The 23,414-nt window shown below is 40.2% G+C and overlaps 1 protein-coding gene across 6 annotated transcripts in view; it reads left to right on the forward strand.

Moving 5' to 3' along the window:
* The window catches only part of LOC105493150 (tumor protein p53 binding protein 1), a 110,081-nt gene that overhangs the window by 59,938 nt on the left and 26,729 nt on the right, over positions 1–23,414 (forward strand). For 5 of the 6 annotated variants that reach the window (XR_011606116.1, XR_011606117.1, XM_071066987.1 and 2 more), the window contains 5 exons: positions 68–1,394; positions 8,863–8,982; positions 9,756–9,959; positions 14,413–14,470; positions 17,646–17,738. Coding sequence is in view for 4 of the 6 variants with exons in the window: in XM_071066987.1 (XP_070923088.1) it covers positions 68–1,394; positions 8,863–8,982; positions 9,756–9,959; positions 14,413–14,470; positions 17,646–17,738 (1,802 nt within the window). In the remaining 2 variants the exon portion in view is untranslated. Of the gene's footprint in view, positions 1–67; positions 1,395–8,862; positions 8,983–9,448; positions 9,581–9,755; positions 9,960–14,412; positions 14,471–17,645; positions 17,739–23,414 lie in introns of those variants that run through there. The other variant, XM_071066989.1, reaches the window with a different exon arrangement.

Raw genomic sequence — 23,414 nt, forward strand, 5'->3', positions numbered from 1 at the left:
GGGATTAGATATAAAAGATGTATGATCATGTATAAATTACGATTTGTGTCTTTTTATTCTTCCTTAGGACATTTTTATTCCCTCCCCAAGTCTGGAAGAACAATCAAACGATGGGAAGAAAGATGGAGATTTGCATAGTTCATCTTTGACAGTTGAATGTTCTAAAACTTCAGAGATTGAACCAAAGAATTCCCCTGAGGATCTTGGGCTATCTTTGACAGGGGATTCTTGCAAATTGATGCTTTCTACAAGTGAATATAGTCAGTCCCCAAAGATGGAGAGCTTGAGTTCTCACAGGATTGATGAAGATGGAGAAAACACACAGATTGAGGATACGGAACCCATGTCTCCAGTTCTCAATTCTAAATTTATTCCTGCTGAAAATGATAGTATCTTGATGAATCCAGCACAGGATGGTGAAGTACAACTGAGTCAGAATGATGACAAAACAAAGGGAGATGACACAGACACCAGGGATGACATTAGTATTTTAGCCACTGGTTGCAAGGGCAGAGAAGAAACGGTAGCGGAAGATGTTTGTATTGATCTCACTTGTGATTCGGGGAGTCAGGCAGTTCCTTCACCAGCTGCTCGATCTGAGGCACTCTCCAGTGTGTTAGATCAGGAGGAAGCTATGGAAATTAAAGAACACCATCCAGAGGAGGGGTCTTCAGGGTCTGAGGTGGAAGAAATCCCTGAGACACCTTGTGAAAGTCAAGGAGAGGAACTTAAAGAAGAAAATATGGAGAGTGTCCCATTGCACCTTTCTCTGACTGAAACTCAGTCCCAAGGGTTGTGTCTTCAAAAGGAAAGCCCCAAAAAAGAATGCTCAGAAGCTATGGAAGTTGAAACCAGTGTGATTAGTATTGATTCCCCTCAAAAGTTGGCGATACTTGACCAAGAATTGGAACATAAGGATCAGGAAGCTTGGGAAGAAGCTACTTCAGAGGACTCCAGTGTTGTCATTGTAGATGTGAAAGAGCCATCTCCTAGAGTTGATGTTTCTTGTGAACCTTTGGAGGGAGTGGAGAAGTGCTCAGATTCCCAGTCATGGGAGGATGTTGCTCCAGAAATAGAACCATGTGCTGAGAATAGATTAGATACCAAGGAAGAAAAGAGTGTAGAATATGAAGGAGTTCTGAAATCAGGGACTGCAGAAGCAGAACCTGTAGAGGAAGACTCTTCACAGCCTCCCTTACCTTTAGTTAGAGCAGATGATCCTCTGAGACTTGACCAGGAGTTGCGGCAGCCCCAAACTCAGGAGAAAACAAATAATTTGTTAACAGAAGACTTAAAAATGGCTAATGCAAAGCAGCTAAGCTCAGGTGCAGAGGCCCAGAAGCTGGGGAAGCCCTCTGCCCATGCCTCACAAAGCTTCTGTGAAAGTTCTAGTGGTGAGTGTGATTGTAGATTATTCTGTCTCCACCTACATTATAATTTGGAATGGAAAGTTGGCGAGAACTGCATGCTTATGTCAGGAGTGAACATTATCTTTATGTTTATGAACAACCAATAATAATTGGGAAATTAAATTTTTTGGATTGCTTTTTTTTTTTTTGAGATGGAGTCCTGCTCTGTTGCCCAGGCTAGAGTACCGCTAGTGGTGCGGTCTCAGCTCCCTGCAACCTCCACCTCCCGGGTTCAAGTGATTTCTCGTGCCTCAGTCTCCCAAGTAGCTGGGACTATAGGTGCATGCCACTGTCTGGCTAATTTTTGTGTATTTTTAGTAGAGGTGGGGTTTCACCATGTTAGCCAGGCGAGTCTTGAACTCCTGACTCAAGTGATCCACCTGCCTTGGCCTTTCAAAGTGCTGGGATTACAGGGATGAGCCACCACACCCAGCCTGGATTGTATTTTTTTAATAGCTGTAAGTATTTGTGCAATTAGAGATATTTGAGGTTTATCAGCTTTATAACTTAGGACTACTTGGTAAAAAATATTTAGAAATTGTGCCAATCTGTTTTTTCCGACTTAGATTGTATCCTTGCTCTGTGTGTATAGATTTTGACAGTTGCCTTGAAAAGAAGGATCTTTTTTGATTAACTGTATGTGGTCAAATCACATTAAGAACTGTTGCTACTTGGGAGGCTGAGGCAGGAGAATGGCGTGAACCCAGGAGACGGAGCTTGCAGTGAGCCGAGATCAGGCCACTGCACTCCAGCCTGGGAGACACAGCAAGACTCCGTCTCAAAAAAAAAAAAAAAAAAAAAAAAAAGAACTGTTGATGAGTATCCTGTTAATTAGTTATTTCCATTTTATGGGCATTAAGTAAAGTTTCTAAACTTGGTTCAAAAAATACAAGTCTCTTAAACCTGAAACTGGAAAACGTATTAGTTCTTGTTCTTTATTTTATGAAATTTAGCATGAAAACATAGATTACTTTCTAAGTATTTGTAGGCTGGGTGCAGTGGCTCACGCCTGTAATCCTAACGCTTTGGGAGGCCAAGGTGGGCGGATTACCTAAGCTCAGGAGTTTGAGACCATCTTGGGTAACATGGTGAAACCCATCTCTACTAAAATACAAAAAATTAGCCAGGTGTGGTGTCATGTGTACCGGTAGTTCCAGCTACTTGGGAGGCTGAGGCACGAGAATCACTTGAACCTGAGAGGCAGAGGTTGCAGTGAGCCGAGATCATGCCACTGTGCTGGAACCTGGGCGGCAGAGTGAGACTCTGTTTCCCAAAAATAAAATAATTTGTAGAGTATGACATTAGCTGAAAATAATTCAATCTTTGTGAATCCTTAGAGTTAGTATAATGTAGGCCAGGCGTGGTGGCTCACGCCTGTAATCCCAGCACTTTGGGAGGCGGAGGCTGGCAGATCACATAAGGTCAGAAGTTTGAGACTAGCCTGACCAACTTGGATAAACCCTGTCTTTACTAAAAACACAAAATTAGCCAGATGTGTTGGCAGGCACCTGTAATCCCAGCTACTTGGGAGGCTGAGACAGGAGAATCACTTGAACCCGAGAGGTGGAGGTTGCAATGAGCCGAGATCGCGCCATTGCACTCCATCCAGCCTGGGCAACAAGAGCAAACTCTGTCTCAAAAAAAAAAAAAAAAAAAAAAGGGCCAGGCACGGTGGCTCACGCCTATAATCCCAGTACGTTGGGAAGCCCAGGTGGGCAGATCACGAGGTCAGGAGATCGATACCATCCTGGCTAACACGGTGAAACCCTGTCTCTACTAAAAATACAAAAAATTAGCCGGGTGTTGTGGCGGGTACCTGTAGTCCTAGCTACTCCGGAGGCTGAGGCAGGAGAGTGGCGTGAACCTGGGAGGTGGAGCTTGCAGTGAGCTGAGATTGAGCCACTGCATTCCAGCCTGGGCAACAGAGTGAAACTCTGTCTCAAAAAAAAAAAAAAAGAGTTAATATAATGTAAAATCAAAACAAGCTCCAAAAACAAAGTAAGAACAAGACACAAACTTAAGAAAACAAGTTTCTAGGATGAAATGAAAAAACAGTATTTGGCAAGTTTATATATGATAGTGACCATATTTTTTGGTTTGCCTAGAACAGTCCCTTTTTTCTTTTTTCTTTTTTGAGATGGAGTCTTGCTCTGTTGCCAGACTAGAGTGCAGTGGCACAGTCTCGGCTCACTGAAACGTCTGCCTGCCAGGTTCAAGCGATTCTCCTGCCTCAGCCTCCTGAGTAACATGCAGGTGCATGCTACCACGCCCAGCTAATTTTTGTATTTTTAGTAGAGACGGGGTTAGTACTTCTCTTGCTAACATGGTGAAACCCCATCTCTACTAAAAATACAAAAATTAGCCTGGAATGATGACGGGCGCCTGTAATCGCAGCTACTCTGGAGGCTGAGGCACGAGAAGCCGAGATTGCACCGCTGCATTCCAGCCTAGGTGACAGGGCGAGACTCTGCCTCAAAAAAAAAGTTGTCCCTATTTATTAGCTTTTATATTTAGCACTTTTTAAAATCTTGAGAATAAGAAATGTTAGAGCTGAAAAGGAAATGAGGGGTTATTGGATTTAGTGTCGTTTTAACGTCTTTTGGCTAGTTAATGATAGAGGTGGGACTAGAACCTAGGTCTCCTGATCCTGGCTGTGCTTTTTCTTCCTGAAAAACTAAGACTTAATACAGTTTATTTGATTTTGAAGAGCTGTAGTGAAGAATAAAGTGAATAATCTAAAATTCTGTAATAGAGTATTTTGGTAATTGTATTACATTTAAATGCTGCTAATGACCTGTGCCAACAAAATATCAGGTCTTGTTGATTGTTTTAATGTAGTTATTTTGGCGTACTTTTAAGTTATATGCAAAAGAAGCTTCTAAAGCATTGAGATATTCTATTATTTTAATATTATCCTTCATGAATTCTTGTTTACATTGTTAATTGGCAGAGTCAGCTTTTTTTGCCAAAGTAAAACTTACTATTTTATTAATATTATTACTATCCAGATTATTGAAAATGCTAGTGCTTTTGTGTTTATTTCATGATTTTAGTTCTTGGGCAAACAAAAAGCAATGAAGACAGTGGTTGGAAAATAGTATTTATGAGGAGAAGTTAAAGAAATAAAAATAATTTTAACTATAAATTAGAACATGAAGGGAGAATAATAGCTTTTTGTCTTTTTTTTTTTTTTTGAGCCATTATCTCACTCTGTTGCCCAGGCTGGAGTGCAGTGGCACCGTCAGTGCTCACTACAGCCTTGACCTCCCGGGCTCAAGTGATCCTCTCACCTCAGCCCCCCACCCCAAGAAGCTGGGACTACAGGCATATACCAGCATGCTTGGCTAATTTTTTGTAGAGACAGGGTTTTGCCATGTTGCCCAGGCTGATCTCAAATTCTTGGATTCAGGCAATCCACCCACCTTGGCCTCCCAGAGTGCCAGGATTACAGGTATGAGCCACCGTGCTCAACCGAGAATAATAGTTTTTAACTTAGAGAATTGTATAAATCATTCAGAAGAGCATTGCAAAAAGAACAGAAAAATATTATTTTATACTTAAAAATATAGTTGTTTAGTTGCTAAATGTTGAGAGACTAATTTTATTTTTATTTTTATTTTTATTTTTTTGGAACAGAGTCTTGCTCTGTTGCCCAGACTGGAGTGCAGTGACATGATCTCGGCTCACTGCAACCTCCACCTCCCGGGTTCAAATGATTCTTGTGCCTCAGCCTCCTGAGTAGCTGGAATTACAGGCATGTGCCACCATGCCTGGCTAATTTTTGTATTTTTAGTAGAGACAGGATTTTGCCATGTTGGCCAGGCTGGTCTCGAACTCCTGGCCTCAAGTAATCCACCTGCCTTGGCCTCCCAAAGTGCTGGGATTACAGGTATGAGCTACTGGGCCTGGCCAAATTTAAATGATAGTAATCTGAAAAGTAACGGTTCTTCAGTCTGAAAAGACAGAATGAAAACTATGAATTGGGAGAGTTTTGCATTTGTTCATCTACTAAGAAGAGCACTTTTTTGTTGTTAATAGATTTATTGATTTTTAAAAAAGATAGATGCTTGGCCAGGCATGGTGGTGTGCACGCGTAATTCCAGCTACTCAGGAGGCTGAGGCATGATAATCACTTGAACCCGGGAGGCGGAGGTTGCAGTGAGCTGAGATTGCACCCCTGCACTTTAGCCTGCGCGACAGAGTGAGACCCTGTCTCAAATAAATAAGTAAATAAATAAATACATAAATAATGCATGCTTAATTTTGAAAAACATTCAAACAATACAAAGTAGAGATTGTGAATGGGGAGGGTGTGGGGAGAGGGAGTTGGAAGGAAAAGAGAGAGTGAGTACAGAGAGGGAGAGAGAGAATTACTTTAAATGTCTCCATTTATCGATAACTTATCACTGTTAGCAGTTTGGAGACTTCTTCAAGTATCTGTCTATGGAGAGTTCCTCTTAAACTCGAAAAAAAGCAAGATGGTGCTTGGAAACCCAATCTTATTCAACACAGAACAAATATTTGGTGGGTTGATGATGTGAAAAACTGTAATGAGTTCAGTAAGTCTTTAATTAAATCCATAAGTAATAGTCTGTAATAGTTAATAATGATCAGGGCAGCTAGATGTGTTTTAGGCTCTAGTTATAACCTTTATTGGCTTACTTGATAAAATGCCATCTTAATTGGCTATTAATGTCAGAGGCAGACTTTTAGGGTAGACTGTTCATGCATGATATCGCCTGATATATAAATTCTTACATTTTTAACTAGATGGCTTTTAATCAATTCTTAGATGTAACCAGTTCTTTTAAGAACAAAGAAGAAAAATGGGTTTAAAACTATAACAGAAAATTAAGAGAGACCTTCTTAACATTTAGAGTTTTAAATACTGCTTTGGAGTTATTCTCTAAAGTCCTTAAAGGACATACTCCCACTCAGGTGGTTTCAAAATTAGTATTGAGTTTCCTTTTTCCTCATTTGTATCCTTCTTCATTGTTTGGTATGCTGACATACAACATGATAGCCCATGATTATCTGGAAAAACAAGAAGGGTTTGATAATTTAAATAATGTAGGAGTGCTAAATGTTAGAGAAATAATGGAATATGTGGAAAATTCCATAAATCTAAAAGGATAAACTATGCCAGCAAATGTAATTTTAAGGATTTGGCAATAATTTGGGTAGATTGGTGGTGTTTTCCAGATGAAGGAACAAAAGCATAGAAATGGGAAACGTTTGGAGGACATTGAATAGAAGCTTTATGAACGTGAATAATTAAAGAAAAACTGGAGATATAGGCTGCTACTAGTTAGTTGAATGCTGACTGTAGAGTTAGGAATTTGTCTTCTAGTGAAAACCTTGGAGGTTTTTGACCAGGAGCTAACAAAGCCATGTTTTCTAGGAAGGCTGCTTTGGTTACAGTGTGCAGAGAGAATGGGGGTTAGGGAGAGTGGGAGACTTTAGGCAGAGGAAGTGATTGATAGGCTATGGTAATAACCCAGGAATGAGGCATTGGAGACCTGAGGAGAGTAGTGGCAGTGCTGTCCCTAGGGCCTGTAAAAGTCTCAGTTTTCCATTAGGTTATAGTAATGCAGTTAGATAAATGGTGCTACAATTACTTTTCATAAGTTTTATGTAATACTGTGCAAAGGAAACCTCGTTACAGGGATATATTTTCAGCAATTAATGCTTGCATATAGTATTTGCATAATATAATATGTCACATAGAAAGGTCTGCTTAAAGATTTCACGCACATTTTCAGAAGTCTGGAATGTATGAGGCTTTGCAAGGTGTTTTTTAAGTTTCTATATCTCTTCTAAGTTCTTTATTAGAACAACTTGCTTTATAAGGGGCTACCGCAGAATGAATGCTTATCTACCTGACCCATTTCTCTTTTTTCTGTAACTATGGTGGATGTCTTTGCCAGTTAGATGTAATGTTGAGATTCTTCATTCATACTGTTTACAGGTTTTTTGTTTTTGTTTTTGTTTTGAGGCAGGGTCTCACTCTGTCATCCAGGCTGTAGTGCAGTGGCACCACCTTGGCTTACTGCAACCTCCGCCTCCCAGGTTCAAGCAATTCTCCTGCCTCAGCCTCCCGAGTAATTGGGATTACAGGCACCTGCCACTACGCCCAACTAATTTTTGTATTTTTAGTGGAGACGGGGTTTCCTTATTTTGGCCAGGCTGGTCTCGAACTCCTGACCTCAAGTGATCCATCCGCCTTGGCCTCCCAAAGTGCTGGGATTACAGGTGTGAGCCATGGTACCTGGCCCCCCTCTTTACAGTTTCTTTAGCTGAGCATATGTACTTTAATCCTTTATTTCTAAAGACCATTTCTTTTTCTCTGTTTATCTCCTCAGATTACTAATTCATTTTCTCTTACATGTAGATGTAAGAGATTTTTGTTTTGTTTTAAAGGAAAAAATTATCACAGTGCTTGCTATTAAAGATAGGAGTGGAAAAAGATGAAAGAAACAAACTACTTTCATAAGTAGTAGTGTCTGAGTATGCCAGATTATAGTTAATTTGAGCCATCCCAGGAAAGTAAGAAGAAATTTTCATTAGTTTTAAGAGGGCAGTCTGGCACAGTTCTTACTTTCTCCCAAATGTATCATTTTATTAAAAGAGATAAATTAGGAATTTAGAAAATGTGATTTTTTGACAGTTTTCTAGTTCTGATTAGCAAAAATTTGGAACTGAGACGTAGGTAGAAAGTAGCTTTATGTCTTGACAAATATTTTCTATTTATAATAATTTAATAACTAAAATGTGTACACTGGTGATGCTTATATATGAGGGATTTACTGTTGTGCAAAGATTTAGGTATGAACATTACACTTTGGCCTAGAGCAAATGCTGGTCAGTACTGCTGAACCATGAAACCCTTAGATTTCTATGCTAGAACCAGTCAGTATCTTGAAGTCCTTTAACCTGTGAGATCCTCTGTCATCTCTTTGATTAGATTGTACATTGTAAGTATTAATTTCTGACTTTGCTTTGGAGAATCCTACAGACCATTAAGGCATATAAACAAACTCCTTAGGTTAGCATTGCACAAAATTATGTTGTTCTGATTTGAAACTGTCCAAATTTGTATTGCTAAATATCCCCTGATGTACTGTCTTGGAGCTCAAATGTTTGGGTTCCTTTTGACTCCAGGTTCCTCAGGTCCTGCAGACTTTGGGCTTTCCTTATTTGCCTGTCCTCTAGTTGTCTACTTTGTGTCAGTACTATAGTTGTTGACTGTGAAGAGAGCAGAGACAATAGAAGGGAGCTAGTCAGGAGGCCTGGTGAGGGTGGTGGGAATGAGACAGAATTTGAGAGCAAAGGAAAAAAGTAATTGAAATATTTCTTGCAGGTCTCATTATTTTTGCTTATTTTATACCTCTGGTTTTTTTTTTTTAAATCATTTTTTCTTTCTTTTTTCTTTTCTTTTTTTTTTTTCTTTCAGAAACCCCATTTCATTTCACTTTGCCTAAAGAAGGTGATATCATCCCACCATTGACTGGTGCAACCCCACCTCTTATTGGGCACCTAAAATTGGAGCCCAAGAGACACAGTACTCCTATTGGTGAGTGAATAAAAAGTAACAATGTTTAAGGCAGAATTTCTGAGATATCATTCTTTACACAAGTGATACTTTAGATCTGAGGAGTTGGGCCTGGCTGGTAAGGTTGATTTTTGTTTTAGGGAGAATAGGGTTATGAAGTCTGGTTCTGTGATTTTACTATTAGGAGATGAGGGGTCAAGAGAGGAAGGAAAGAAAGGGTGGAGGGAAGTAAGAAAGAAAGAGAATACTTAAAAGGATTTTCTCTTATTACTTGCAAAGCAGTAGAATCTGACTGCTAAGTAGTGATAAAGCTGTTTTACAAGGAAGGAACAGGAAGTAGGGTAGAAGTACTATTTATTCAATACCTTGGCTAATTAATCAGTCTGCTGCTTGACAGGGCAAGAAAACTTAGATCCTCCTTCCCTGGAGCAGCCAGTAGTCTTCTACATTAACCTATTTGTTTTCTCTAGTCAGTGCTGGGAGGTAACAATCATGCCGTCTGGAGTCTCCTGCTACCTATGCCTGATGCTGGCAGATGTGGGTTGGCTGAGGGCTCATGCAGCATCCTTTGTCCAGATGCAGAAGTGGAACTGAATCCTGTTGCTCCTCTTAAGACCAGGTGTCAATACTAGTTCGTAGTTGTTGATACTTATGACAGGGATCTATCCTAGGAACCTCCTTCAATCCTGCAGAGCTGTGGAGCCAAACAGGCAAATTGATGACCTTGAATTGCTGTTTTTTGTTTTTGTATTTTAGTGTTCTTTTTTTCTTCCTCCCTGCCTCCCTTCTTTCAGGTATTAGCAACTATCCAGAAAGCACCATAGCAGCCAGTGATGTCATGTCTGAAAGCATGGTGGAGACCCATGATCCCATACTTGGGAGTGATAAAGGGGATTCTGGGGCTGCCCCAGACATGGATGATAAATTATGTCTAAGAATGAAACTGGTTAGTCCTGAGACTGAGGCGAGTGAAGAGTCTTTGCAGTTCAACCTGGAAAGTAAGTTTTATGTTAATCTTGGTTAATTAGTACCTGCAGATCATATGGGGAATATTGATTATAATCTAGTTACAATAATTGATACTTTTATATTTATAAATGTATTCGTAAAGTCTTACACCCATAGATTTAATTCTTTGCTTTTGGCCAGCCTGTCATGTTGCTAAAGATACTCTTATAATCTCCATGTTATAGCTTGTTTCTATTAAGTCTGTTTCTATGTAATTGGTTTCCCTATTCAGAAAGACTTCAGAATAGGGTAGAAAACTTTAGGACTGTGGATTCACATTGCAGATTAATGTTGATGCTTTCTCACATGAATTAGAAGTTGTTTGGTAGGGCTAGAATAAAGAGAAGATACAAGGGAGGGATGCAAAGTAGGGACCAGATGCTGAAAGGCTTTTTACTTCATGCTGAGAAGCCGAAGAATTTTAGGCAAGGGAGTAATATGATCAGATTTGCCTTTAAAAGAAGCGTCAGCTGAGTCTTTCAAAACCTTGTGCCTTTGTGCATGATGGTTCCTTTCCTTGCATTTTCCATATTCTGTTCTCCTGCCTGGTAAATTCTACCCAGTCTTTAACCAGCAAGTGAGGTCATTGGTAGTGGGACTGGAGATGAGGGATGAATTTGAGGGGTGAGTAGGCAGAACCATGGCTCCAGATGAATATGGAAGCAAGGGGGAGAAAAAAATAGAGAATGACTCTTCACATATACTGTATCATCTCATTTCCGTAATAGTACTCCCAAGTAGGTATCTGCATTTTCATTTTATTGATGAGAAAACAGAGTAAGAGAGGTTTTTAAGTTCCATGTCTAAGGTCACAATAATTGGTGCTAGTTGGAATTTGAGTCAGACCTAACTCTGAGGCTTATAATTTTTTCATTTCAGGTAGTTTGTAAAAGCTGTTTAAGGAGGATTAGAAGAGGAAGAAATCTCATAAATGAGATTATAAAGGAACGTTCAGAGAGAAGGAGAACTAGGAGGGTGTATGAAGCCATGGAAGCCTATGGAGAGGAGAATTACAAGAAGATAATGTCAGGCACGGGAGCAAGTTTAGTAAGATGTGTCTGAAAATATACTTTGACTTTGGGAATTAGGATCCATTTGGTGACTCTAGCAAGAGCCATTTCAGTGTAGCAGTTGGGGTGGGAGCTATACTGAAAGTAATTGAGGAAGGATGAGGAAGAGGAGATGAGGCTGCACATGTACTCTCTACTTTTGAGAAGTTTATGTGAGAGAAGAAGAGAAAATATGGTGAGTTAGAGGTAAATGCAGGGTTGAGAGAAGATTTGTTATTTTTAGGCTAGGAGAGGCCTGAGCAGGTTTATAGATTTTAACCCACTTATGCCTAATGTTCCACTATTGGAACGTTAAGCTTGTGGGAGTTATTTATATCCTACTGCTCAATGTCATCACCAAAGTCTGATTTTTCACCAAAAAAAATTTGCAACCTCCAGCATAAATGGGTTGAGGAAGGAACCAAAAAAGGGAGGCATAGATTAAAGACGAGGGAATTGGGAGAAACAGTTGATTAATTAAGGCCCTGAAGAAGCTGGGAAGGGAGGCTATTGAAGACTACACAGAATAGGTTGGATAAGCAGGACTTCTCCTTCCCTGAGACCAGAGAAAGGTAATTTTAGCTAATACATTTTTAGCTCTTACTGTATGCCAGGCACTTCACATGTATAGCTCATTAAATCTTATAACAAGCCTATGAACTAGATCCTATTATTATCCTCCTTTTACAGATGAGGAAACTGAGGCACAGGACGGTTGAGCACCTTCGCTAGACATAGCTAGTAGATGGAGTATCCTGGACACAAATCCAGGAAGTCTGATTCCAAATCTTAAATGTTGTGGTACTTACTGATTTGAATCTTAGCAACTCAGTAGACTGAGTTAAAGTATTACATGGTTCCATTCTTACTATCATCATCTCTGGAATAAATAAGAGCTTGTTGCCAGGCATGGTGGTTGGTGCGCTCCTATAATCCCAGCAATGCCAGAGGCTGAGGTGGGAGGTGTGCTTAAACCCAGAAGTACAAGACCAGCCTGGGCAACATAGTGAGATCTCATCTCAAAAAAATAAAAATTTTTAAAAGGGTTTGTCAAGAGAGAGTATTGATAGCCTTAAATCTTACTTTACCTTTGGATCTGAAATTATAACTAGCTAAGTGTTAAGGATGATTATTATCAGTAAATTTTACTACCTTTCCTAATACCAGGAGCATAGTATCAAGGACTATATTCAGTGTTACTTACATCATTTCATCCTCACAACAAACTTTTGAGATTTGTTGTGTTTTTATCTTATAGAGGAGGAAACTGAGACTGAAAATGACAAAGTAGTTTACTCCTAGGTTGGACTATTAAGTGCAGTAGCCAGGGTGTGAGCCAGATTTCTGTTTTAGAGCCAGGGCTCCAACTGAACTTCAGCTGCCTCCCCGATGACTGTTTAGATTATGTTGGGTCATGAATATTTTGTAAATATGTTAAAAACATTTAAGGGTTGTTTTCTCTAAGGCTGGTATAAATTTTAAATGAACATATTTTAATCCCTTGAAATTAGTGACATTGTTGTAAGAATATGGGATTCTTTTCAGTATAACCTTTAATTTGTTGCTATATATTCTTGAAAATGTCCTTTTTGTTTCTTTTCTTTTCTTTTTCTTTTTTTTTTTTTTTGAGACAGGGCTTCTCTTTGTCACCCAGGCTGGAGTGCAGTGGGGTGACCTCGGCTCACTGCAACCTCCATCTCCCAGGCTCAAGCGACCCTCCCACCTTAGCCCCCTGAGTAGCTGGGACTACAAGCACGCCACCACCCATGTCTGGTTAATTTTTGTGTTTATTATAGAGGTGGAATTTTGCCATGTTAGCCAGCCTGGTGTTGAACTCCTGGGCTCAAGCAATCCTTCTGCCTTGGCCTCTCAAAGTATTGGGATTACATGCATGAGCCACGGTGCCTGGCCACCCTTTATTTTTCAAGTTTCTGTCCTAAAGCACTTTGGGAAGAACTTGGGTACCTTCTATTTGTGGGTGCTCTAAAAACGATTTAAAATTAGTTCATCAACCTAAAATATTTTCTACATAGTTTATTAAGTTCTTTCATTTTTAATTTGTTTTTAATATATAAATTTAAAAAATTTTTTTTGGTTTTTAATTTTATATTATTACATAATTTTTTAACTTCTTATATGGGCAGAGATGAATTGGGATTCAGAAGTTTAATTTTCATTTAAGAATGTTACTGCTGGCCAGGCACGGTGGCTCGTGGCTGTAATCCCAGCACTTTGGGAGGCCAAGGCAGGTGGATCACATGAGGTCAGGAGTTTGAGACCAGCCTGGTCAAGATGGTGAAACCCCATCTCTACTAAAAATATAAAAATTAGCCGGGCATGGTGGTGGGCACCTGTAATCCCAGCTACTCGGGAGGCTAAGGCAGCAGAATCTCTTGAACCTGAGAGGCGGAGGTTGCAGTGAGCCAAGATCATGCCACTGCACTCCAGCCTGAGAGACAGAGTGAGACTGTGTCTCAAAAAAAAAAACAATGTTACTGCTAAGGGCTGGGTGTGGTAGCTCATATGTGTAATCCCAGCACTTTGGGAACCTGAGGCAGGTGGATCACCTGAGGTTGGAAGTTTGAGACCAGCCTGGTCAACATGGTGAAACCCTATCTCTACTAAAAATACAAAAATTAACTGGGTGTGGTGGTGCATGCCTGTGATCCCAGTTACTCGGGAGGGTGAGGCACGAGAATCACTTGAACCCAGGAGACACAGGTTGCAGCAAGTCAAGATTATACCACTGCACTCTAGCTTGGGCAACAGAGTAAGACCCTGTCTCCAAAAAAAAAGAAAAAAAAAGTTATTCATTATATTGTATTTCTTGCCAAACTTATTACTCTTTTATAGGAAGTTTGAAAGAAAAGTGATTGGTGGAAGTGAGAAAAACTTATACCATTAAATTACAAGAAATCTGGCCTGCACTGCAGCCTGGGTGACAGAGTGAGACTCCGTCTTAAAACAAGCAAAAAACAAGGAATCTGGCAGATCACTTGATTTCAGGAGTTCGAGACCAGCCTGGGAAACATGGCAAAGCCCTGTCTTTGCTAAAAAATACAAAAAATTAGCTGGACGTGGTGACACATGCCTGTAGTCCCAGCTACTCGGGAGGCTGAGGCACGAGAACTGCTTGAACCTGGGAGGCGGAGGTTGCAGTGAACTGAGATCATGCCACTGCACTCCAGCTTGGGCGATAGAGCGAGACTGTCTCAAAAAAATAAATAAACAAAATTACAAGAAATGTTTGTTTGTTTACACTTACTAGTTTTACTTATTTTTATTTTTGTTATTTGTTGCAAATACTAGTAGAGCAGAGTGAAGGTTTTAGGTGTGATACTAACTAAATTCTGTTTCTCTTTCCTTTCTCTCCTTGGTTTTTTTTTTTATTCAGAGCCTGCAACTGGTGAAAGAAAAAATGGATCTACTGCTGTTGCTGAGTCTGTTGCCAGGTAACCAAAGCTGGATGCTATTTAGAGTTTAATACGCAGCTACTGGTAATGAGGGTAGATGGTTTATCAACAAAGGGAAAAAGTTAAAATAAGAAAGTTAAAATGAGCCTCTTCCGTAAAGGATTTAGCAGTGTTTTGAAGGGATCATAGACTTTTTAATTAATACTTTTTTAAGTACAGTGAAGCTTTTTTCTACACCTAGAACTAAGATAATTGAAATGTCTTTTCTTTTGTTGATGTGAGAGTTCCTCTCCCCACTTTTTTCTGTTGCTGAGACAATAGTCTCCACAATCTCAGGATTGTTGTTCCAATTGATGAGAAAAAGAAGGATTAACAAGATAGCTACAGATCTTGTTCCTTCTGTAATCGCATACTCAGCTGCAGCCTCAGGTCATTTTCTCTTCTGCCTGCCAAATTAACTACTATGTTGAGTGGTTATTTTTGCTTTGTCATGAATGTTGTAATGCTTTGAGGACGAGTATGACCCCATACTGAGGTTTTGGTTGGTAAGCTTTGCCATCTGGTGGCTGTGAGGGTACAATTGTTTCATTTGTGTCTGGCATGTCATCAAGCACGAGAACACTAACAGCAGTTGGTGAAATATAGGCAAGAATTCTTTTTTTATTTTCTTTTTTGAGACAGAATCTTGCTGTGTTGCCAAGGCTAGAGGACAGTGGTGTGGTCATGGCTCACTGCGACCTCAACATCCTGAGCTCCAGCGATCCTCCTGCCTCAGCCACCTGAGTAGCTGGGGCTACAGGCATGCACCACCTCATCTGGCTAATTTTTGTATTTTTTGTAGAGACGGGGATTTCACTATGTTGCCCAGGCTAGTGTTGAACTCCTGGGCTCAAGTGATCTGCCTGCCTTGACTTCCCAAAGTGCTAGGATTACAGATGTGAGCCACCATGCCCCACCAAGAATTCTTCAATTAGAGGCTAGGTGGGTACTGTAAATGACTAAAGTGGCTAGGTACAAGACAGAGTGTTGAGGACAATGGCAAACTGAATGTATGGTCCATGTGAAAGGGTGTGCCCCACTGAACTCCAGCCAGTAGTCGTCATGAGAGACTGCAGACTTATTGTTGCCACATCTTTGTTTTTAAAAAGAAATCTGGATTTTCAAAAAATAAAATATCAAATAAAAGAGGCCTGTGGACTAAATGTGACTCCTCACTTGTGAGTTTCTGACCTTTTTCAAAGTCTTTTGATCTGTTCTTAGCTATGTCTTAGGGAGATTAGTTCCTCTCTAGGCTATTGTATATTTAATCTGAAAGATAAGTACCTTAGAGTCCTTTTTCATTTGAAAATCCTTTAATGATATGCAGTCTTAGAAGCTGAAGAAAGTGGAGTGTGTATCTGGTCCATTTGGCTTTAACAGAATTTTTGGCCAGGAATAAGTTGTTATTAGTCTGTACATATGCGTATTCAGAGGGAACAGAGTATGTTCCTAAAGCTTCTAGAACCCTCAGGGTAGAAAGTAGAGAGGAGAAAATAAGGAAAAACTTTGAGCAGAGGGTTGGAATGGTGGATCTTAGAACGAGATGAATTTTTTGATATTGTTGTGAAGAAAATTTTCTAGGTAAGAATCTGAATTTAAAAAGATTTTGACTTCGGCCGGGCGCGGTGGCTCAAGCCTGTAATCCCAGCACTTTGGGAGGCCGAGACGGGCGGATCACGAGGTCAGGAGATCGAGACCATCCTGGTTAACACGGTGAAACCCCGTCTCTATTAAGAAATACAAAAAACTAGCCGGGCGAGGTGGCGGGCGCCTGTAGTCCCAGCAACTCGGGAGGCTGAGGCCGGAGAATGGCGTGAACCCGGGAGGCGGAGCTTGCAGTGAGCTGAGATCCGGCCACTGTACTCCAGCCTGGGCGACAGAGCGAGACTCCGTCTCAAAAAAAAAAAAAAAAAAAAAAAGATTTTGACTTGTTTGCCATTGGGTTCACTCTAACAGATAATCTAAGGTAAGCTCTGTCACAATATTGGAAGTGGTCCTTGGTTCATCTGCATTTAGGTGGAGCTTTTTTGTTTGTTTGTTTGAGACAGGGTCTCACTTTGTCAACCAGGCTGCAGTGCAGTGGTGCGATCACAGTTCACTGCAGCCTTGACCCCCCAGGCTCGAGCAGTCTCCTGCCTCAACCCCACAAGGAGCTGGGACTACAGGCATCTGCTACCAAGCCTGGCTAATTTTTGTATTTTTAATAGAGATGGGGTTTCGTCATGTTGCCCAGGCTAGTCTCTTAAGTCCTGAAGCTCAAGTGATCCGCCTGGCTCAGCCTCCCCAAGTGGTAGGATTACAGGTATAAGCCCCCGTGCCCAGCCTACATGAAGCTTTTAAGTGTTGTTAGTAACTGTACTCTGTTCAGATTACTTGCTGTCACCTTATTTCTCATTTTATTTCTTTTTCTCTATTTTACTATAGAAGGTTTCAAGCATATACGAAAGTAGAGAGAGTAGTATAATGGACTGCTGTGTATTCATCATCCAGTTGCAAAAATTTCTTATGGCCAGTCTTGATTCATTTATATTTCCAGCACCCCCCTCCCTACTGAATTATTTTGAAGATAATTTCAGCATTATATAATTTTATCTGAAATACTTCAGTGCTGTCTCCAAAAGATAAGGATTCTTATTTTAAACTTAACCGTATTACTATTATCATACTTTAAAAAATTGACAGTGGTTCCTTAATATAATAAAATATTCAATGTTCAGATTTCTCTGATTGTCTCATAAATGGTGTTTTACAGTTTGACTCAAGATCTAAATAAGGTCCACATATTGCATTTGATTGTGTCTCTTTAAGTCTTTTAAAATATAGAGTACCCCTCCAGTCTTTTTTTTTTTCTTTTTTTTTTTTTGCCTCTTGCTTGCAAATTATTTGTTGAAGGTACAGATTGTTGTATAGTTTTCTACATTCTGGATTTTGCTGATTGCATCTTTATGGTATTTAATACAGTTCTCTGTCCGCCTTATTTCCAGTAAATCTTCCTTGAGAATTTTAAATTATGCTAATTCAAAACAAATATGGAGAATTTGCATTTTGGTGTAAGGTGATTTGGAGTTTGATATGCAGAGAAAGCATTTTATTTCCTCTGTGCATAAAAGGATACTCTCCAAAAGTACTTTTCTTTTCAAAACTAACAATATATTGCTTTAATATATTGTCTTAGTCCCCAGAAGACCATGTCTGTGTTTAGCTGTATCTGTGAAGTCAGGCAAGAGAATGAGGCTGGAAGTGAGGATCCCCCCACTGCACCCATCAGGTAAGCATTATTTTTATAGAATCTTTTGGGCTCCGTTGGTTCACAAAATGGTTGGTGCCCAAATCCTAATATGTACTGTGCTATGGTTTGAATGTGGCATGTGTTGGAAGCTTAACCCCCAGTGCAACAGTGTTGAGAGGTAATTAGTGGTATAAAGCTACAGAAGTTGACCACACGCACACTAAAAAGAGGTTAGGCCATGGGGGCACTGCCCATATGAATGCATCAAGGCCGTTACGGTGAGCATGGGTTAATTATAAAAGACTGAAGGGTCTGTTTGGCCTTCTTTCCACCTTCTTGCATGCACCCTTACCATGTGATGCCTTCCGTCGTATTATGATGCAGCTAGAAGGCCCTCACCAGCTGGCCATCTAGATGCTGGTGCCATGTCCTTGGACTTTTCAGCATTCAGAACCATGAGCCAAATCCTGTAAATCTCTTTTCTTTATAAATTTCCCAGTCTAGTGGGAATTCTGTTATAGCAGCAGAAAACAGACTAAGATGTACTGCTACTATTTTGTGAGCTTAGCTTACCTTTTTTTTTTTTATACCTTGTGGGACTATGATGTATTATGGATGGATTCATGAGCTATCATGAGAAATTTTGTTAAATATTTTATAGATACACATTTTTGTCTTTATCTGCCAGTTGTATCAATTTGAAATTACTGTCTTCATAAATGTATTTATTTATTTTGAGATAGGGTCTCATTCTGTCACCAGGCTGGAGTGAAGTGGCGTGAACATGGCTCACTGAAGCCTTTACCTCCTGGGCTTCAGCCTCCCAACTAGCTAGGACCACAAGCATATGCCACCATACAGGCTAATTTTTCTATTCTTTGTAGAGATGGCTTCTCACTGTGTTGTCCAGTCTGGTTTCAAACTCCTGGGATCAAGCAGTCCTCCCACCTTGGCATCCAAAAGTGTTAGGAATACAAGTGTAAGCCACCGTGCCCTACCTATGAAAATAATTTATGTAATTCTGCATTTCTTAGATTAGTTTTTCTTATTTTGGAAATCATGTTTACTTTTAACAGACTTTTTATTTCTCCTTAGTCTCCCACAGAGCAAAATATGAGATGTTTAACATCCCAAATTTAAAGTTTTTCAGACTTGATGGAATTAATTTTTCCGTAATTTCTTTTTCTTTTTAGAGACAGGATCTCACTGTGTCACCCAGACTGAAGTGCAGTGGTGCAGTAGTAGCTCACAGCAGCCTCAAACTAATTTTTGTGCAAGCGATTTTGCTCAAGCAATCCTCCTGCCTCAACCCCCTGAGTAGCTAGGACTGCAGGCATATGCTGCTGTGTCTGGCTAATTTTTTTTTTATTTAAACTTTTTGTAGAGACAAGGTCTCAGTATGTTGCCCAGGCTGGTCTCAAACTCCTGGGCTCAAGTGATCCTCCTGCCTCGTCTTCCCAATGTGCTAGAATTACAGATACGAGCCACTGTGCTTAGCCCCAAAATTTATTTACTCCATAATCTCTTAGAACAGTTCTGAGGCAGGAAAAAAGTTTTGAGTTACAGGCCCTTTTTCTCTATATAAATAATTAAGGAGGCGGCCAGCCACGATGGCTCACCCCTGTAATCCCAGCACTTGGAGGTCAAAGCATGAGGATTACTTGAGGCCAGGAGTTCGAGATGAGCCTGGGTGACATAGTGAGACCCTGTTTGTACCAAGAAAAAGAAGAAAAAAAAAAAAGCTGGATGTGGTGGCATGCGCTTGTGGTCCCAGCTACTTGGAAGACTGAAGTGGGATGATCGGTTGAACCTGGGAGGTCAAGGCTGCAGTGAGCTGTGGTCTCACCACTGCATGTTAGCCTGGGGAACAGAGTGAGACCGTGTCTTTAAAAAAAAAAAAAAAAGTATCTTGTATGGAATATATGATTCTTATATTTAGTGTAGAGAAATAAGTAATGGCAATGGAAAAGAACCTGTATTTTCATTATGAAATGAGTATCTTTCACCTCTAAAATTCAGTGATTTTCTAATTAGACAATGTGATAATATTTTGTCAGTAGGTATATCACTAATAGTGATATAAGTAGCATGATTTAGCCAGGTGGCACTTTGATAGACCAAGATGGGTGGATGTCCTGAGCTCCGGAGTTGGAGACCAGCCTGGGCATCATGGTGAAACTTCGTCTCTACAAAAGTACAAAATTAGCCAGGTTTGGCGGTGCATCCCTGTAGTCCCAGCTACTTGGGATGCTGAGGTGGGAGGATGGCTTGAGCCCAGGAGGTGGAGGTTATAGTGAGCCAAGAGTGTGCTACTGCACTCCAGCCTGGGTGACAAAGCCAGACTCTGTCTTTAAAAAAAAAAAAAAAAAAAAAAAAAAGACTGGATGGGGTGGCTCACGCCTGTAATCCCAGCACTTTGGGAGGATGAGGAGGGGTGATCACTTGAGGCCAGGAGTTAGTGACCAGCCTGGCCAACATGGTAAAAACCCGTCTCTCCTGAAAATACAAAAATTAGCTAGGTGGGGTGGTCCATACTTGTAGTCCCAGCTACTCTGGAGTCTGAGGCATGAGAATCACTTGAACCCTGGAGGTGGGGGTTGCAGTGAGCCAAGATGGTGCCACTGCACTACAGCCTGGGTGACAGAGCAAGACTCTGTCTCAAAAAAAAAAAAAAGTAATAGGTAGCATAATTTCTAAATTTCTATGTTCATTATTGAAAGAAATATTTAAAATAAATATGTCAATGCTTTAAATGGGCATTCTGAATAAGTGTGAGCTTGTTGATATTCTTGGGAATCAGATGATCTGAAATCATGTGATTTTAAAAGTGGTGTAGTAATGACCCAGCTATTACTGAATTTATTGATGTCATTGAATTGCCTTGCTTTTTTATTAAAGCATTTTAAAATAGAGGTGCCAAGATGTTGGTGATACTGTTTAACCTTGGTGGAGCAGAGACCTGGGGATCTAGCTGTATTTGATTCCAGATGCCTCATAAACATAGCTACACTCAGAGTAGAATAGTTAGACATTTGTTAAATATGGAGATGTATTCTTTCCTATTTCAATTTGGATTAATTTTTTTTTTTTTTTTTTTTTTTTTTTTTGAGATGGAGTCTTGGTCTGTCATCCAGGCTGGAAGTGTAGTTGGGTGATCTTGGCTCACTGCGACCTCCACCTCCCAGGTTCAAGGGATTCTCCTGCCTCAGCCTCCCAAGTAGCTGGGACCACAGGTGTACGCCACCATGCCTGGCTAATTTTTTTGTATTTTTAGTAGAGATGGGGTTTTGCCATGTTGGCCAGGCAGGTCTCGAACTCCTCACCTCAGGTGATCCACCTGTCTTGGCTTCCCAAAGTGCTGGGATTACTAGCGTGAGCTACTGTGCCCAGCCTAAAATTTACTTTCTTAGCATCAGTTTCTAAGTCTGGTATATAGTGACCAGAGTAGAATTGCATAGCTGGAACTAATGGAGAGGGACAGAGGTACGGCACTTCTTATAATTTATTGAATTGCTGTAGAAGTAAAATTCCATTCAGATATTCTAACCTGAATAAATAGCTTCTGAGGTATCTTAGTCTCTTTGGGCTGCTACAACAAGCTGCCATAGGCCAGGTAGCTTATAAACAAAATAATTTATTTCTCTCATTTCTGGAGGCTGAGAAGTTCTAGATCAAATCAGTGGCAGATTTGGTGTCTGGTGAGGGCCTGCTTCCTGGTTCATAGACAGCTGTTCTCACATGGCAGCTGGGGGCAAGAGAGCTCTCTGAGGTCTCTTTTTTAAGGGCACTGACACTTCATGAGGGCTCTTCCTCTTAATACCATCACCTTGGGGGTTAGGATTTAATATATGAGTCTTGGGGTGAAGAGGACATAGACATTTAGTCTGTAGCATGAGATAAAATTTATAAGCTTGTTTAGGATAGGAAACAACAATAATTGAATTCCTAAAATCGAGTCCTGGCTCTTCTGGCTTTTGAATCCTTTCCTCCTTGCTCAGCCATTGGTATGTTAGATGTCTTAAAGATTTAAATATGAATATTTAGTTGATACTGAAGGTGAACTAAGTCTCTTTAATTGCATTGTCTTAAACATCTAATATTGATTATCTGCTGTGCTCAATATCTTACATATATGAACATTTATAAACCTCATAAAAGGTAAGTGCTACTCATGGTAGGTGTCTCCTGGTGGTCATGTTCTTACTTCTTCTTCATTGGACCATATATTTTCATTCAGTTGAGGTTCCTGAGGGATAGGACACAAACTGTAACGACCAAATGTATATATACTAAGCTCTTCTTGGCTAGAACTCTATTCCAAATCCCTCTTTGAGCTCCTGTTCTGGTAGGCTGAGATAAACAATATAGAAACCTCAGAAACTTTTTTCCTTTTCCTTCAAGATCTAGAGCAGAGCAATCCCTGAAGAGCACTTCCTGCTTCCTTTACTGTATCTACCTAGGAAAGCTGAGATCCTAAGGATAAGAGCTTCTGTCAAATAGGAGACAGCCCCAACTCTTTTTCTGGCCACATACTTAAATCAACATATGACATGGTTTCTAGGCCCCTTATCATCCTTCGTGTTACCTTCTGGGTTTATCTACAGTTTATGCTTTGTAAACTGTCATGCCCAGAACTGAAACAGATATTCCAGATGTGGTCTTAGCTTGGTCAGTTCAGAATGGATTCCTTTTATCTTTATTCTGGCTGTTGTACATGTAATGGAGCCTAAAACTGCATTATGTTGATTTAATCTGAGTAGATTTTACAATTAATTGATTCAGAGAACATTTAGTCTTCTGTTCAAAGTACATGTATTAAGCATCTATTTTATATTAAGCTGTGAGTTAGGTGTTTTAAATATAAAAATGAATAAGACATGAACGTCAAATTTCTGTTGACTTGGAGTTAGCCTGGATGTTTTTGTTCTGGAGAATTGTTAGGGATTTTTTTTTTTTTTTTTTGAAACGGAGTCTCGGTCTGTCGCCCAGACTGGAGTGCAGTGGCGCGATCTCGGCTCACTGCAAGCTCCACCTCGCGGGTTCACGCCATTCTTCTGCCTCAGCCTCCCGAGTAGCCGGGACCACAGGCGCCCACCACCACGCCCGGCTAATTTTTTGTATTTTCGGTAGAGACTTGGTTTCACTGTGTTAGCCAGGATGATCTTGATCTCCTGACCTCATGATCCACCCACCTTGGCCTCCCAAAGTGCTGGGATTACAGGTGTAAGCCACCACGCCTGGCCTGTTAGGGATATTTAAGAAAGCTCATAGTCACTTCAGAAATCATGGTATGTGGTTTGTAGGACACATTCAGCAAATGCTTGTGGAATAAAGGAACAAATCACTGATACCCAAATGGGATGACTTATGAAAAGTAATTGGCTATATCTTGAGAACTGTCTTTGAGAAACAATTCACTCTGAAATGTTTAGTTGTAGATATATCAGTATAGCTGACAAAACTAGAATCTACCTACAGCTTTATCCTTTATAAATCAGATTTTCTGTCCTAAAAATATTGGTCGGGGGGATAAACAGTATCTAGAATGTTAGGAGTCAGTTAAGGAATGTTAGAACCATTCATAAGGCCAGATAAGACATCTTGACCTAATTGATCTTTTTTCAAAATAGATCTCTAAGTTGCCCTTCATTGTCTATGACTTCAGTAATGGGTTTACATCTTTTTGTTTACTTCATTTTCCTGCATCAAGTTTCA

Source organism: Macaca nemestrina, chromosome 7, assembly GCF_043159975.1.
Source record: "Macaca nemestrina isolate mMacNem1 chromosome 7, mMacNem.hap1, whole genome shotgun sequence".
NCBI classification, from domain to species: Eukaryota; Metazoa; Chordata; class Mammalia; order Primates; family Cercopithecidae; genus Macaca; species Macaca nemestrina.